Source organism: Trichechus manatus, unplaced genomic scaffold (genome assembly GCF_000243295.1).
Source record: "Trichechus manatus latirostris isolate Lorelei unplaced genomic scaffold, TriManLat1.0 scaffold00180, whole genome shotgun sequence".
NCBI lineage: Eukaryota > Metazoa > Chordata > Mammalia > Sirenia > Trichechidae > Trichechus > Trichechus manatus.
In genome coordinates, this window is record NW_004444116.1 from 5212715 (window position 1) to 5230873 (window position 18159).

The 18159-nt window shown below is 44.7% G+C and overlaps 2 protein-coding genes across 2 annotated transcripts; both read right to left on the minus strand.

Annotated features, from left to right (window-relative positions):
• Positions 1–5629: 5629 nt before the first annotated feature.
• Positions 5630–7864, minus strand: LOC111822467 (E3 ubiquitin-protein ligase TRIM31-like). Its single transcript, XM_023741391.1, is given in 3 exon segments — positions 5630–5894; positions 5896–6085; positions 7771–7864. Coding segments are annotated over 3 exon segments (549 nt in total).
• A 23-nt stretch (positions 7865–7887) lies between these two features.
• Positions 7888–15253, minus strand: TRIM31 (tripartite motif containing 31). Its single transcript, XM_023741392.1, is given in 7 exon segments — positions 7888–7986; positions 11210–11324; positions 11824–11846; positions 13053–13291; positions 14102–14197; positions 14828–15112; positions 15115–15253. Coding segments are annotated over 7 exon segments (996 nt in total).
• Between the last annotated feature and the right edge of the window lie 2906 nt (positions 15254–18159).

Consider the following 18159-nt stretch of genomic DNA (forward strand, 5'->3'; position numbering starts at 1 on the left):
ATACCACAAGTGGATGGCTTTAACAAAGAGAAGTTTATTCTCTCACAGTCCAGTAGGCTACAAGTCCAAATTCAGGGCGTCAGCTCCAGGGGAACGTTTTCTCCATCGGCTCTGGAGGAAGGTCCGTGTCATCAATCTTCCTTTGGTCTGGGAGCTTCTCTGAGCAGGAACCTCAGGTCCAAAGGACACGCTCTGCTCCCAGCACTGCTTTCTTGGTGGTATGAGGTTCCCATGTATCTCTGCTCGCTTCTCTCTTTTATATTTCAAAAGAGATTGCATTAAGACACTAATATTGTCAACCTCATCAGTATAAACTCATCACAGGGATAGAATTTACAACACATGAGGAGATCACATATAATCTCATCATAGTGGTAGAGTTTACAACACATAAGGAAATCACATCAGATAACACAATCATACAATACCGGGAATCATGACCTAGCCAAGTTGCTACACATGTTTTTTGGGGGACACAATTCAATCCATGACAACTATACTATCATATCTTTTATGGGATTTTGATTTAAAAAAATTTTTTTAATTGTACTTTAGGTGAAGGTTTACAGAACAAATAGTTTCTCATTAAACAGTCAGTACACATACAATTTTATGACATTGGTTAACAGCCCCACGGCAGGTCAACACTCTCCCTTCTCAACCTTGGAGGACCTTTTTTTTTGTTTTTTGGTGAAAATATACATAGCGAAACATACACCATTTCAAAAATTTCTACATGTGCAATTCAGTGACATCAATTACCTTCTTCCAGTTGTGCTGCTATTCTCACTATCCTTTTCCATATTATTCCATCACCATTATCTTCCACTCATTGTCCTATGGGATTTTGATTTTTGAAGATCATTTTTGCATGTGCTTTAGGTTAAAAAAGAGGTCCCTGAGTGGCACAAATGGTTTGTGTTCAACTACTTTTCGAAAGGTTGGGGGTTCAAGCCCACCGAGTGGTGCCGCAGAAGACAGGCCTGGCAATCTGCTTCCATAAACATTACAGACAAGAAAACCCTATGGAGCAGTTCTACTCTGTGACACATGAGGTTGCCATAAGTCAGACTCTGCTCAGTGGCAAGAAGTTTGGGTTAAGACACCTGAGATGGGGCATCAGTGCCATATCTGGACAGAGAGGATGTGATGATACATAATTCAAGAGATTGTGAGGAGTAAACGGAATTATGTCTATGAAAGCATTTAGTACACTGTAAAGCACTGGAAACAAGTTATTAGTATTATTACAACTGTGGGGAGTAGAAAACACCCTGGACTAGGGAAAGGGATTCTAGGCCCTTGGCCTCCCTGACCATTTGACTTCCCAGCCATAACACTGTAAGAATGGCCAGGACAGTCTTCAGGTATATCAGATCCTGAAATATTAAACAGACCTCTCCCCCCAGGGACAGAGAAGGAGGAGGTCATAGTTCAAGGTTGTGGTACAGGTTGGGAGACCTTTCCAAATGTAAACGTTGTCACAAAGTATCCCTTCATTCACTGTGAACCAGGCACTGTACCGGGCAATAATGGGAGAGTGAAACTACTGTAAGACGCTGCTTCTACCATCAAGGAGTTCACAGTCTACTGCCCTCAGTATCAGTGCTGTGATGGAGCTGGCTGCAATGGCTTTGGGACTGTATACACTCCCTACAAGATGAGCCAGTAACGCTGCCAGGGGAAGGCTTCCTGGAGCTCCACCTGATGTGGAGCTGGTACATGAAAATTGAATGGGATTTTCAATACATCAGTATTTTGTGGGACAGAGAAATTAGGGGACATTCGCATCCCTGGGTGGTGCAAATAGTTAATGAGCTCAGCCCCTACGGAAAGGCTGGAGGTTTGCGTTCACCCAGAGGACCTAGGAAGAAAGGCCTAGTGATCTACTTCCAGAAAAATTAGCTACTCAAAACCCTAGGGAGCACAGTTCTACTCTGACACACATGGGGGTCACCATGAGTCTGGCTCACTGGACAGCAACTGGTTTAGCTTTTTGTTTTTTTCAATTTAGGAAATATTTATTAAGCAAGTGCCTGATTCCAGGGGCTGTGGTAGATGTCAGGGGTGAGGAGATGGAGGAAGAAAGTACGAAATCAACATAAGACAGTGTAGGGTCCCAGCTCAGGAAGATCTCCCTTCTAGTCAGGGAGGTAAATCTGCATACAATTAAAGGAAGCACAAAGTAAAGTACGCGATGTCAATGATTAGGGGTTAGAGTAACGGAAATAGAGATTTTGGACTCTGTCTCCACTTTTAGGGTAGCATTGATTCCGAACGAAGGTCCACAGGGGGCTTGCTGGCGGGTCCCGGCCCGCGAGCCGGCAGCCAGTGGTCGTCCCCTTGGCAGGCAGGTGAGGGCCTCGCACCTGCTTATGTAATAGGCGGCGCCTGGCAGGTAACTGGGGGAACTGGAAGGAGGAGCCGGGCCGGGGCTGACGGCCGCTCCCGGAATCCGCGCTCCGGGCGTTGGCTCGCTGCGCCCCGACCCCCGGGCCTGCCCTCCCGAGGCCGGGACACGTGCCGCAGCCCGCGGTCAGCTGGCAACTCTCCGTGCTTCCAGTCACTGCGCGGGTTCGGGAGCCGAACCCTGCGGCCGTAACCTTCTCAGCCCGCCCTCCCAGCCCCGCCCGTCTGGAGTGAGGCGGCGAGGAAGGAACTCACAGTGGGCTCGGACTCCGGCGCAAATCCTGGGTCTTGCCCTCCGTAGGTCATCTCGTCGTCCTGTTGGCTTTGTGCTTCCTAGCTCCTCGCCCCTTTTACTTCTTCAGGGCCATCCTGGAAACAGGGGTAGTCCTTTGCTGAGTCTAAACTTTGATCCCTCTGATGGCAACACTGTAAACGATCAGGATTTTTGTTGCGCGTGGTGATGGTGGTGGTGAGGGTTCGAGAGGAGGGTGCACCTGATTTTGGGATTAACTTTGGGTTCCGAGTGCGAGGAACCAGACGAGGCGGGAAGATTTGTCTTGGAAAGGGAATCACTACATCCACTCCCTCTCCAGGCTACCACCAATCACTGGTGATAATCAAAACATTTTAGCACCTCTGGTAGGCTGTCTGGCTACTGAGTAAAATTCGCTCTTAAATGTTTGTACTGAGAGGATGTCTTTTTTAAAAAATATGTGTTTAACTTTTATTATGAAAATTTCAAACACACATGGCGATAACAGTATGAACTCTTTTGTGCCCATGACCCACTTCAACAATTATAAACTCATGACTAATTTCGTTTCATCCATTACCTCTCACTCCCACCCTTCCCTACTGGGCTATTATTATTATTATTATTTTTTTATTGTACTTCAGGTGAAGGCTTACAGAACAAATAGTTTCTCATGAAAAAGTAGTACACATATTGTTTATGACATTGGTTAACAACCCCACAACATGTCAACCCTCTAACTTCTCAACCTTTTTTTTTTTTTTTTGGTGAAAATACACATAGCCAAAGATACACCGTTTCAAAAATTTCTACATGCACAGTTCAGTGACATTGACTACGCTCTTCCAATTGTGCAGTTATTCTCACTTAAGATGAAGACTTACAGAACAAAATAGTTTCTCATTTAACAGTTATTACAAATGTTGCCCTATGACAATGGTTAACAATCTCACAACACATCAACAATATCCTTACTCAACCTTGGGTTCCCTATCACCAGCTTCCTTGTCCCCTTCTGCCTTCTGGCCCTTGTCACTGGACTCCTGTACCTCGTTAGTCTCATTTGGTTTTACGGGGCTGTCCACTCCCAGGCTGAACGGTGAACCTCGGAGATAACTTCACCACTGAGCTAAAAGCGTGTCTGGGTGCCCTACTCTTGGTGTTTCTCCAGTCTCCTTTAGGCCAGTAAATCTGGTCTTTTTTTTGTGAGATAGAATTTTGCTCTACATCCTTCTCCAGCTCTGTCCAGAACCCTCTGTTGTGATCCTGGTCAGAGCAGTCAGTGGTGGTAGCCGGGCACCATCTAGCTGTACTGGACTCAGTCCGGTGGAGGCCTTGGTAGCTGCGGACAATTAGTCCTTCGGACTAATCTTTTCCTTGTATCCTGTTCTTTTCATTCTCCCTTGCTCCTGAAGGGATGAGACCACCCACTGGATTATTTTTAAGCAAATCCCAAACATATCATTTCATCAGTAAAAATTTTAGTATTATAAAGGATTCTTAAAAACAAAACAAACAAAAAAAAGTACAACTATCATACCTTAAAAATACCTGAGTCTTTAGTATAATTAAATAATGTTCAAATTTCTCTCATACTTAAAAAATTAAATTATAATTAATTTTTTCAAACCAGGACCCAAATAAATTCACCACTGCATTTAGTTCATGTCTTTTAAGTCTCTTTTAATTTGTGTATTTTCTCCCCTCCTTTTTCTGGCAATTTATTTGAAGGGAAACACGTCAAATATGAAAAAAAAAAAAAAAATCCATCAGTTAATTGTGATAACCAAAAATAAACTCATTCGTTATTTTGGAGGCTACTAGGGAACCCACTCACCTTTCTGAAATAGTCTGTCTAAATAAAGAGAAAGACTCAAACATTTTTTCTACATTTTTGTACAAACATCTCAGGATAGCTAAATGGTTGAGGCACAGTTCTCTATTATTATTACAAATATGATTACTTAAAATTTATTAGGAATTATTTTTGTTATTAGTATATCTCCCACTAAGGATGTACAAATTACTGTGTTTTAAAGTCACTTCTCTTTGGATAGTTAAGCTACCAACTATATACAGCTACGTTAATTTTGTCTCATTTTAATTTTGTTTTATAATGATGTAAAACGTTTACATGGTTCCAAAGTCAAATATAAAACAAAGTACATTCAGAGAAGAATAACTTCCATCTCTTCCACCCGGTTCTCCCCTTCCTCCCACAAGTAACTTTTTATTAGTTTTTCGTTTATCATTCCACTTAAAAAAATAAATATAAGCAAACAATATGTATATGCACTGTTCTCCACCTTGCTTTTTTCCTTTAACGATATATCCTGGGAATTATCCTATAATAGTATATAGAAACATTCCTCATTGCTTTTCATAGCTTGTATGATGCTACCAAACAGATACAAAGTGCGATGCTAGTGAGCCTGGCTGAGTCGCCTGGAGAGACGAAGTCCAGCATCACTGTCTCCAGACGTTGGGTAGGCATGAGGTCCATGGGCTGGGGCCGCGTCCAGGGCCACGGGGACTGTGGGAAATGAGGTGGAGGAGCAGAGAGGGGCAGCCCCGCGTTACTGGTCCAGCTTCCTGCACCTCGTCTCTACCAGGATGCAGCCTGATGCTTTCTCATCTCATTTTCTGACCATCACCTACTGGTGGACATTTGAGCTGTTTCCAGTCCTATTACAGTGCTGCAATGAATAGCCTGCGTATAGTCTTTTCGTGTCTGTGAAGTTTTCTTTTTCTACCTAGGCATATGGGTGTGTGTGTGCGGGGGTGGGGGTGCAGGCTGAGAGAAAAAAAAAGTGGGTGCAGACATCAGAGAGCTCGAAGGGTGTAACCCTTCTAAAGGGCTCTTGGTAGCTTAGCATTAACCCTACGAGCTGCAGCATATCCCATATCCCAAAGTGAGGGGATGGCGGGAAGGAGAAAGAGAGGGAGGACACAGGACACGCAACAACTCTAGGGGCTCAGGGCGATCTGGGTGCCAGTAAATAGGAGCCGGAAAAAGGGGAAGACCCTCCCCGGGAAGCAGGCGTGGAAGATGGAGATGTGTTTGCTCGTGATGGCGTCGTAGAAGACGACCTCCCCGCGTTCGTGATCCACACGGACGCCAACTCTGCTGGGACAGACGGGAAGCTCCTCTCGGGTGTTGCCATCGAGGAGCGCCTGACACTCCAAGCCGAGACCACGCCCAGCATGCAGGCCCCGCCCCTACCCCTCCGGGCTCCGCCTCCCAGGCCTGGCAGCCGCCGGAGACTCCCGGCAAGCCCAGCACGCAGCGGAACGGGTAGAAGCGCTGTGGGTCGGCGGACTCCTCTGAGTCACCCTGAGGGACGAAGGGGAGCGTCACTGTCTGCAGATCCTGAGAAAGGACGAGGTCCGGGTGGGCTGAGGCTGCGTCCAGGGTCACGGAGGCTGTGTAAGATGGGAGGAAAAAGAGGGGCAGTCTTGGGTCAAGTTGTCTGGCCGCCAACCTCTGAACACCCTCGGGATGCGGCTAGAGGAAGACTTTCTCTCCAGTCACAGCCCTCCTTGTCCCCAAAGAATAAGTCCTAGGCCCCTCCCCCTCCTTCTTGAAATTAATCCCTAAATTTCACCATGGCCTACCCTGTAGGTGCAGAGAGGAGCTCCCCACTGGTGGTGGTGGAGGGGTCATTTCAACATTTAAGGCTGAGACCATCTGCGTATCCTTCCCCGTTTCATGTGGTCTCTGATTCCCTATCTAAAACAAGATTTGAGACTAGTATAAGAGATATTGAAGGAGCCGTGGTGGAGTAATGGTGAAGGGCTCTGTTGCTAACCAGAAAATCAGCAGTTTGAATCCACCAGCGGCTACGTGGGAGAAAAGGCCTGGCGATGTGCTCCTGTGAAGATTTAGGAAACCCTATGGGGCAGTTCTACTCTGTCATATAGGGTCTCCATGAGTGGGAATCCACTGGACGGCACACACCACTACCACAACAGCAAGGGATATTGAGGCTCAGACTTTCTGAGCTCCATTCATTTTCTAAAGTGGTGCTCCTGAAAGACAGACATGGGTGGGTGTTGGAATATAGAAGGAGGAATAGTCAGCCCTCTTCCCTCACACACACACTTTTACTGGGATTTGGACGTTGAAGCACAGTTTACCAGGGTTGAAAGGGCCCCCATCCACCCTCTACAATGGCTTGGATAGTGGTGATTCCAGTCTCTGCTAAAAAATTTAGGAATGGGAAGGGGGCTTATTCTGTCTCCCTATGTATTACCTAATCTCAAACCTTCATATATACCAGTTGCCATGGATTCATTCATTCATTCATGGTGACCCCATGAATGTCAAGAGTAGAACTGTGCTCTATAGGATCTTCAATGGCTAATTTTTCAGAAGCAGATAACTGGCACCTGTGGGTGGATTCAAACCTCCAACCTTTCAGTTGGCAGCCAAGCTTGTTAACCGTTTGCACCCCCAGCCCCCCCCCCAAAAAAAACCCAAACTCGTTGCCATCCAGTCGATTTCGACTCATAGTGGCCCAGAGTAGAACTGCCCCATAGGGTTTCCAAGGAGCAGCTGGTGGATTCAAACTGCCAACTTTTTGGTTAGCAGCCTGAGCTCTTAACTGCTGCACCACCAGGGCTCCTTGCACCACCCAGGGACTCCCAAACCCTCTTACTGCCATGTTAATTAATTTTCCCTTGCTGGCCTCGGGGGATTGGGAGAGATGGAGTATATGGAAATGTGGGGCAGAAGACAGTGGTTAGGTTCATGGGATGGGTTAGGCGGATTGTGATTCAGGCAGGCCTTACTCATTTCTAGTCCCCTACACCTGGCTGAACTGCTGCCTCAGTAAATAGTTGTTTAAAAAAGAAAAGAAGAGAAAAAGAAAAATGGAACGGAGAAGAGACAGCAGTAGGGACTTTCTTTATCCACCAGGGGGCAACCCAATCAAAGCAATAAGAAGAAACCAAGCTTGGGGCAAGGTTGTCTTTTCCCTTCTTTTAATCAAGGACACCCCCATTCCTTCTCCAAGTCTTCATCCCCCCTTATCTCCACTCTCCCCCGTGCTCAGTCCCTTGCCCGACTCCGCTCAAGTAGTGACCCCTGACCACTCTCAGCCACTCACTCGGGGCCACCTTGAGCTCTTCCCTCCATGCAGAGCAAATGCTTCCTAGGTTCTCAGAACTGGCTGGGCTTTGAGGAACCCCAGCAAAAGACATCCTGTTTCGGGGCTGGAGCAATGCTAGAGAGGGTGCTTTCCAAACACAGGAGGCCCGGGAGAGAAGACTGAATACAGTTGAGGGGCGGGGATGTGTTGATGCTGGTTCAGTTGTTCCGCTGCCTTTGAGGGAGAAGAAAAGAGAGGTCAGTGGGAGCAAGGTGGAAATAATCCTCCACTGACAAGAAAGCACTGCTGAACTCTAGATACAGCAGGAGGGATAAAGGTAAGACTCAAAGTGCACCTGAACAAGCTGGGGGTAAATAGATTAGGGGTGTAAGATTTCCTGGAGGGGGTGTAATTTAGGAAGGCGTAAAGGAGATGGATGAGATGCTTACTCCCCCCCACTTTCTGGCATTTGAAGTCTTCAAGAGCTGCAGATTCCATAGCTTCATGGCCCTCTACCAACCTCCAGTCCTTCTTATAAACTCTCTAAATCCCTCTCCCTGCTCTTCACTACTCCTTTCCATCTCAGGCTGGAATGGAAAGAAAGCATCTTGCCTAACTCTGATCAGAGAGGATGATCTTCCATGTTAGGAAGTTCTTTCTGTAATCTAGCCTGCACCCTTCCCCTGCAGTGTCAGTTCTGTGCGTTCCCATTCTGTGCTTTGGGTGGATAGAGCACAGGGGAAAGCCATTTCTTCTACGTTGTGACCATCTGTCCACCTGGAGGTCCCTTCTCTATACCACAGGAAGCCTCAGTGTCAGGAGGCAGAACTCCTACCTGGAGAGCTTGACTTGGGCTTTGAGGTTTTGTTCAGTTTAGAATTATTATTCTCTAACAGGCTCCCTGGGAGTTGGGGAAAGAAAACCAATTTTGGTCATGATAACGAGAAGCTGCAAATGAAAAACCAAAATAAACACCTTGCCACCACCAACAAAAACAAGAATTACTGGTTCTCGATGGGGACCGTCCCCTACCCATGGGGAAGTGTGGAAATGTTTTAGGTTGTCTTGGTGACAGCAGGAAGGGTGTCCTCTATTGGCCTTCAGTGCCTTCCAGGAGGGCCTGGGATGTTCAACATTCAACAGAGCCCAAATCATGGAGCACAACAAAAACTTGTCCGCCTCCAAAATGCACAACCTCCCCTTGTGGAGAAACACTGGTGGAAGAGAATCCCTAAACACTCTCTGGCTTTGGAATGCATTATGTAGTTTCTTCTGGCTTTGGAGAAATGAGTTCTAAATCTGTTTTTTCCATTCAATAGTCACGTGACCTGGGTAACTTCTCTCACCTTTCTGGAGTTAGAGGGGCCTCTCACTTGTATATTGCAGGTAATAACACCTACCTTGGAAGAGTTGTGGAGTTTTGAAATATTGGATGTAGGGTGCTGAGCACATAGCTGACCTTTAAGAAATGGTTCTTCTAGTGCTGCCATCTCAGGTGGCAGAACTGGCTCTCATGACTTTGGCATAGGCTGTTATTACAGTGGGCCTCCACCCCTTGAGCTGCTCTGACCTCACACCCAGAGGGTGTGCCCAGAAACCAGGTATGTGGCTGAGAGCAGCTAATACTTCAGAAATTGAGCTGCATCTGCCTCCTCCTTGTCCCACCTTTACCTCCCTTTCTCTGAGGGGGTGAAGAAATAAAATTTTTATTACTTTTGAATACTTAAAAAACTGGGACTTAGATGCTGTTTTGTGATTTGTTGTTGTTAGTTGCCGTCAGGTAGATTCTGACTCATGGAAACCCCATGTGTGCAGAGTAGAACTGCTCAATAGGGTTTTCAAGGCTGTGACCTTTCACAAGCAGATTGCCAGGTCTGTCTTCCAAGGTACCTTTGGGTGGGTTTGAACATCAACCATTTGGCTGGTAGTTGAGCACTTAACCATTTCTACCACCCAGAAACTCCTTTTTGTGAGTTACTGGAGTTTAAAATAATCAAACTTATATCCATGTGCCTGTTTGTCTTAATTGCCTGAGGAATAGGCATTTGCCCATATCTGGGCTGCATGTAATCACAGAGACAAAATTCTTCCCTTTGCTGTTCTCACTTTCCCCAATGACAGGAGCAACTGTCAGTCCCCACTTACAGCTCTACGTCAAGTCCCCATTCATGCCTCTGAAAAATCTGCTTTTACATTTCTTCCCGTCAGCCTGGAGGTTTTCTGTAAGGAGAGAATGGAATGAGATGGAGAAACTCCCTGAATTCGGACTCCCAGCCTTCTCAACTGCGAAAATACATTTCTGTTCTTTAAAGCCATCCACTTGTAGTATTTCTGTTACAGCAGTGCTAAGAAACTAATATAGAATTCCTTACCTACTGAACCTTTTCTTAGTTGCAAACCCAGACAAGTCCTTGAGAAATATCTGACAAAAATTGAGAGCCCAAGTCATCCACTTCTGTTCTGGCTGATTGCTATTTCCCTGCAATGCCAAAGAGGAATTTCCCCCAGATTTCGTTGACTTTGAATCTACTTTCTCTTCGTCTGTAGTCAGGAAGAGACAGAGCTCCAGTGTGTACCAGGGAAGCAAAAGCCGGAGGTCCCAGCCTGAGGCGGGAGGGCAGGGCCCTGCTCCAGTCTGGTCTACCGTACAGCCATACAACCAAGCACAGCTTCCTGACATCCACCGTGCTAGGCTGGGGGTGGGGTGGGGTGGGGATGGTCACCATGAGACATCAGTCCAGGCTCCCCTCTGTGGCTCTCACAGGAGTCAGGGAGGTGGACAAGTAAAATATGATTAAGATAAATCCTGAAAGGAAGCATGGCGACGAATGGAACTTGCTGAACAGAGAGTCTGGCTTTTCTGAAAAGATCACGGCCATGAAGATCCTATGGAGTACAGTTCTATTCTGATAATGGGGTTGCCATGAGTCAAAACCAACTCCACAGCAAATGGTATATATGAAGGTTGATATTAGATAATAAATCAAAAGATAGAATGCGGACCCCCTTTCTAAGTGTTTTAACAGAAACTGGAATCACCACTACCCAAGCTGTTGTAGAGGGTAGATGGGGAAATTTCTAATCCTGATAGACTATGATTCAACCTCCAAATCCCAGTAGAAGTGTTGGAATCAGCTCAATGGCAATGGGATGATTATTATTTGGAGTCCCTAAGTGTGTAAACGGTTAACACGCTCAGCTGCTAACCAAAAGATTGGAGGTTCGAGTCCACCCAGAGGTGACTCAGAAGAAATCATTAAAAACCCTATGGAGCACAGTTCTACTCTGCTGACACACATGGGGTTGGCATAAGTCAGAATACTCTACAGTAGCTGGATTTTTTTTTTTTTAAATAATTATTACTTGGATGTATAAGATACAGTTCAGCTTACCTGGGGTGATAGGGAGAGAATCCCCTAGAGGTAGGTGACAGACTAGGTAAAAGCTTTTTCCTTACCTCTGAATTCTTCAGGGTTTCTGTGATGGAGTCATTTCTTGATTTGGCTTCACTGAGTTTATTCTCCAGGTCCAGAGGAAGAGCAGTTGGGTGAAGAAATTGAAACCTTTGGCTCCTGAGAAGATAGGGCTGAGCTGTGTGGTGAGATCAGGGAAGGGGGTACTGGGGAGGGAGGACTATGACAAGGAGATGCGGATGTGGGAATGGAGATCAGGGGGTGGGGGTAGGACTGGGAACTGGGAGTGGGGAGGCCAGGGCAAGGGACCTGGGGCCAGGGATGAGGTGCGGCATAAGGAGATGGAGCGTTCAGGGTGATGGAGTAGGACACCCAGAAGCCATCCATTTGAGCAAAGAGGCATGCAGAAGGTGCCAGAAAATAGGAGAATCTATGCTGAAGAACCAGGAAGCTGAAGACAGCAGCTCTTCTCACAACCAACCCACTTGCTTAGGCCTTTCCTCGTAGCCTAAGTATTTGGTCGCAAAGTTAGACAGAGCATGTGGGCATTTGTGAGGCAGGAGTGTTGATTATGTTTGAGTATTATATGAGTACATGTTAGGTATTCTAAATATGAATGAATCAGCATGTAAAAGGCATTTTGGATGGCCCATCATACCTGTACAAGAGAACTTTGATGTCCTAGAAGAGAAACAGAAACAGAAACAGCACAGCCTCAGCTTTTGGCCTGTTCATGCTGGCCAAAGAGTAAAGATCTTCTTTGCTATGGGACAGAGCAAATGAAAGAGAGAAGCTCTCTCTCTCTCTTCCCATCCGCCATGAAGGGCTCCTCCAAGATATGCCAGTGGGCAGGGAAATGTCTAGGCTTCAAGAGGAACTGAGTAGAGAGGAAGGGAAGAGGACCAAGATTTTTGAAGATGAATTTTGTCTCTGAGACTAAACCAGGGGAGCCCTGCTTGCAGGGGGTGGGGGAAAAGCAGAGGACTGGAATGGCTTTGCATGGTCTTTCTTGAAAGAAAGAAATGGCTTCTTGCACTGGTGGGAGTGGGAGGTGAATTCAGGAGAGATCTCTGCTTATTTTGAGCATTGACTAGATCCATGCTGTCCAATATGGTAGCCAGGCCACATGTGGCTACTGAGTTAACTTGAAATGTAGCTAGTGTTGTGAGGAACTGAATTTTTTAATTTATTGAATTTTCACAAATTTAAATTTAAAAACTGAAGGAATATAAATACTTTTTCCGTCAAACGCAACTTTATTGATTTGGTAGGACTACATTTTACTTCAATGATGGAAAATTCAGCAACTGAATTGAGATGGTGCTGAGGTGTAAAATGTATGCCAGATTTCAAAACTCAGTATAGAAAATGCAAAATATCTCATTGATACTTTTAAGTAATGTTACAGATTTAAATTATAATACTTTGGACATAGTGGGCTATATAAAATATACTATTAAAATTAATTTCACCTGTTTATTTTTATCTTTTTTTAATGTGGCTATTAGAAAAAATGTTTAACTACATATGCAGCTTGCAATATATTTCTAAATTACATATGTGGCTAGCATTGTATTTGTATCTGACAGTGCTGTGCTAGAGGTAGAATGATTGGGATGATCTCAGTATTACTAGTTGAAAGATTGGCAGTTCAAACCCACCCAGAGGTGCCTTGGGAGACAAGTCTGGTGATCTGCTTCCAAAAGGTCACAGCCTTAAAAACCCTGTGGAGCACAGTTCTACTCTACACATATGGGGTCGCCATGAGTCAGAATCGACTTGACAGCAACTAACAACAACAATAAACAGTATTCTGCCAGGTGGTCGTGTTCTGATCTGTGACTAAGGACGGGCTGGTCCCTCTCTGCAGCTCTGCCCCCAAGGGACTCTCAGCCAGAGCAGCTCAGCTGGCGACATTTGTTGCTTGGCCTTCAAGGAATCAACAAGCCTACTGAGAGAGTTCAGCTGCGCCTCAGTGGAAGTGCCGAAGAGGTGGCCCCCCTTCTCTCCCTCCTGACCCAGCCAGGCCAGTAGTAACAGGAGAAACTTCTCCTTCTCTTTTAGGACCTGACACAGGTGCTTGAATTCTCTGATGATCCTTTGTTTTTCGTGTTCCACTTGGCCTGGGGGCAAGAAGAATGGACACTCAGAAGATGAGAGGATGGCCTCAGAGGCCCTCACTCATTTCATCCAAGTTTGTAATTTTATTGTTTACACTTATATTAATTGTCAGTGTAGGACAGTGTTCTGTGGCAGATTTGGAAAAGAAAAGTTGAGGAGAACTAACTTATTTTAGCATTTACTATGAGCTCAGTTTTAGGCTAACTTGTTTATGTTTAATCATTTTTGCCTTCAGGACCTGAGTCTCTAATACTATCTTGAATTTTCTTAAGGCTTTTCAATTTATAATCTCCTTTCACAAAGATTTTTTCCTTCACACACACACACACACACACACACACACACACACAACAGGTAAAGAGTCTGGGTGGAATAACATTGTCTTCATTTTCTAACTAGGGAGTCAGTCTCTGGTTAAAGATAGTACGTAAGGGGCAGAAGTGGGTCTTAAAATCAGTATTTCTGGTGCTAAGACCAGCCCCTGTTTTCCCTACATCACTATCTCCAGGTGGAGGAGACTGGTGTGTTCAGCCTACTGTAATAACACAAAGCCAGATGCGAAGGTGCTGTCGCAGACAAGCCAAATGCTGTGGTGAAGGAGAAGGCGTGAACACATCCTAACCCATGATGCCACAAGCCTTCTGTCCCTCCAGCCTGCCCCATCCTAAACTCTGCCCTACTCTGAGCCACTTTCTTTGTCGCTGGATCTTTTTCTGAGTAGTCAGTGTAATAAGAGATTCTCGGGGCTTTAGAAGATGTTTCTGTTTCCAAGGACCATGGGACAAGGAGACCCACACCTGGACGTTTTCTGATCATGAAGACATTGATCCTCTGTTCGCCTTGTGCTTTCACTTATACTATCGTCTTCTCCTTTTGCTGCAAGTCCTTGAGTTGCAATTGAATTATATTCCCTGTGGGGAGAAGACCGTTTTTGTAAGCTGTGCCTGGGAGTTCTCTTGGCCTCAGAAAACCCCTTATCTCTCAAGAGGGTGAGTGAGACTGGGGGGAGCTGGGGGCTGGTCCTGATGGGGAAAGAGAAATCTCAATAATCTACAGGAGAAGAATGTGTCATCTGTGAATAATTAAGATTAATATTTGAATGGTGCTTTGGGGGTTAATAAAGGATTTCCACAGACTTTCCCTTGTTTGTCCTATCAGACTGCCTTACAGAGGTAAGTTCTATTCTCTTCTCTTCGCACTATTTGAAAGGTGGGACAACTGAGGCTCAGAGAGGTAAAGTGACTCCTTGAATGTCTCACAGAAAACTGAGGAGCTTAGACTTGAGCCCAAACCTTCTGATTCTAAATTCCATGCCTTTTCCATTTTCTGTTATACTTTAACTTCAAAAGACTTCAGACTTTTGAACTAAATGATATGCCATAGATGATGAGACACCCTAGAGTGCCTACCCTGCCTGACTCTGAACTGCCCACTCAAGTATAAGGGACAGGGGCCACAGTGGTGCAATCCCAGAGGAAGGTGGTAACCATTCCTATGCCCTCGCTGAACTCCTGGTCTGATGGGTGAGACAGGGAAGGGACCCCAAATGTTTACCTGATAGTTTTGGGCAGCTTCTTCTATTAAGTTGGCTTTGTGGAGTTTGCGGTCCTTGGATTCACGACGCACTGTACAGAGAAACTTCCCATCATGCTCACAGAAGTAATGGATCTTCTCTTGGTGCTTCTGACATCTCAGTTCTTCCCTTTCTGGCTGTGCCTCAAAGGGACTCATAGCTTGGATTTTCTCTACCAGATTCATCAATAGCCAATTGGGCCTCACAGTGTCCCTCCTCACAGATTTCTTGCAAAGTGGACATTTGAGTAAACTGATGCATCCCCGTTCTGAGTGATGCATCTGAAGCAGAAATTTTGCCCGTAGTCAATGGTGACAGGGTCCTGCAGAATATCTATGCAGATGGGGCAGACCACTTCTTCCTGCAACTTACTGACAAACTGTGGACTGGCCATGATGGAGCAGGAGGGCTGCTTCTAGTCTGTAGGAAGTTGTATCAGGTCTGCAGGAAGGTTTCTATGAGCAGTGGGGAGATGGGTTATGGACACTGGTTTGAGCAAAGGAGAAGGAAGCAGAGGAGGAGGAGGTCAACGAGTCTACGTATTAGTTGGAGGAGCAGGAACTGGGGGAAAAGAGGGATTAAAAAGTAAGTACTTAAAAAAGAATAAGGATTAGAATGTAGAGAATATTTTAAAGAGAGAGAACAGATGGGCAAACCTACTTTACTACTTCTTGAGAACAAATGGATATTGTGGATGAATATATGCTGCTTATCAAGTTTTTTTCTGAACCTTGAACTAATTAAAGATACGTATATAAGACAGTCAGCTGAGGTCTAAAAGACCAGCCCACCAAAGTCCACGGGTCAGAGGACTTCCCGCCAGGATCAGCAGGGAGTGTAGGGACTGGGCGAGGCCTCTGGAGGTCACATATGTTGGGACCGTTGAGCTGGTTCATTAGCCATGGCTTTGGACATCTCTTGTCTGCAGAGCCCAGACCTTGGGAGAGCACATGGAAAGGAAAAACCAGTTGCTGTAGAATGGATTCCGGCTCATGGTAATCCCATGTGTGTCAGACTAGAACTGTGCCCCCGCAGGGTTTTCAATGGCTGATTTTTGGAAGTAGATCACCAGGCCTTTCTTCTGAGGCATCTCTGGGTGGACTCGAACCACCAACCTTTTTGTTAACAGCTAAATGTGTTAGCCATTTGCACCACCTAGGGACTCCTTATGGAAAGGAGGAAAGGATTAATTCTTTACCTCAGGTACTTTGGCTCCTCACTTCACAGAGTTTTCTGAAAATAGGGGAGATATCCACCTCAAGTGGATATCCAGTCACAAGAAAGAAGCAACCATCCCTCTCATGGGGAGATTTGTGGTCCAATGGGAGAAACAAGAAACTTTCTTATTGCAAGGCTATTCTCTTGATTTGTGGATTGTTCTTGACCCTAATGGATATTTACTTCCCTGTAGCACCTGAACCAGTCTGTCCTTTGTTGTTGTTTCCTGTATGTCTTAAATATGCTGGTGTCTCCATGCCCATGGTTTGTTTTTGCTAGAAAAGGATATTATGTTTGGTAAACACAACAATGGACTCAAACCTATCAAAGATCATGGAGACGGCATAGGACCCGGGAACATTTCATTCTGTTATATTTAAAGTTGTCATGAGTTGGAGCTGACTCTATAGCATCTAACAACAATAACAACATTCTTTGTGTAATATATCTATGTTTCTTCTTGTTTGTTGCTTCTCTGATCCCTGAATTGCTTTAACCTATGGCTTCTGTCCTGACTAGGAAATTTATTAACCAACATCACCTTTACTCCCTTCTGTAACTCAACACGATTTTGTCCTCACCTTTCCACCTTGCCACCTGTCTTCCTCCGCATCCTTACTTCCAACCAACCTCCCCTCTCTACAGCATCTGCCCTCTGTCCTCACCAAGAAGTAACTGTTAATTTCATCTGATATTAGTCTTTGGTCAAACAGGGTTTGCGGATGATTGTATGATTATAGCCAGATACATTCTGATTTGCCTAGGACAGCCCCTGGTTTCAACTTTGTCCTGAAGTAATTATTAATACCTCCTCCATTCATTCTCAAAATGTCCAGTTTACACAACAAATTATATGGTTACCCTAATTACAGCAACTGATGAAAGCCAAAGACTTTCAGAAAGGCTATACTTCCGGGCTTTTCTGTTTGTTTGCTTTGGGGATGAATTAAAGCATCTTAACATTTGTATAATGATTCACTGTTTATACTCATCCTAAGCTGCTGGCCCCTGGAGGCAGAATTTAACTTTTGGACAGGTTTTGTTTGGCTAGCATGGCGATTGAAAAAATAACCATAATTTAGAGAGGGGGTCTATTTTCTCCACCACTCCCCAGCTCCTTAGCTCACGTCTGCTAGGCCCAGGACGGCATTGGACCTTATGACCCTTATTTACATATTTCTTCTGCATGTATTGTAAGTGCATAAAATTGCAAATATAATTCTCACCTGTAAGTCTAATGTATCAGTAATCATACATTAAATATATTAAGACAGCCTTTAAAAGACAGAGATTATCAGATTATAGATAGATAGCTCATATATTTACATATATATATACATATATACCAAAACCCATTGCAATTCAGGGATCAGAGAACTGCCCCATAGAGTCTCCAAAGAACAGCTGGTGAATTCAAACTGCCAATCTTTTGGTTAGCAGCTGAACGATTAATCACTGTGCCACCAGGGCTCCATAATGTATGTATGTAACCATAATTCAAAGGTATCAATTCTTCTTCTGTCTTCCTTATTTATTGTCCAGCTTTCCCATGCATATGAGGCGATAGAAAATACCATGGCTTGCGTCAGTCACACCTTAGTCCTCAAAGTGCCATCTTTGTTTTTTACAACTTTAAAGAGGTCTTTTGCAGCATATATATCTTTCTAAAATTTAGCTGTATGCTGATTATAAGAAACAAAGTTAAAACGAAGCAGGAAGGCTAGAAATAAAGGTATGGTAAAAGACAAAGGAAAACATTAACTCATATCTGGCATAACAACAGGAATGTCAGACAAAATAAAATTTAGGATAAAAAGCATGAAATAAAGAGGGGCAGTGAGTTTATGTTAATGGGAGAGGAACAACTCAGAAAAGGAGGATGAGAATGGTTGCACAACTCGATGAATGTGATCAATGCCGCTGTTGCACGTGTAGAAATTGTTGAATTACTGTATGTTCTGCTGTATATATTCTCAACAAAAACAGCAAAAATAAAATAATTAAATAAATAAAGAGGAACACTCCATAACGTCAAAAAGGACAAATCTTCAAGAAGATATAACAATCACGAACTTTAGGCAC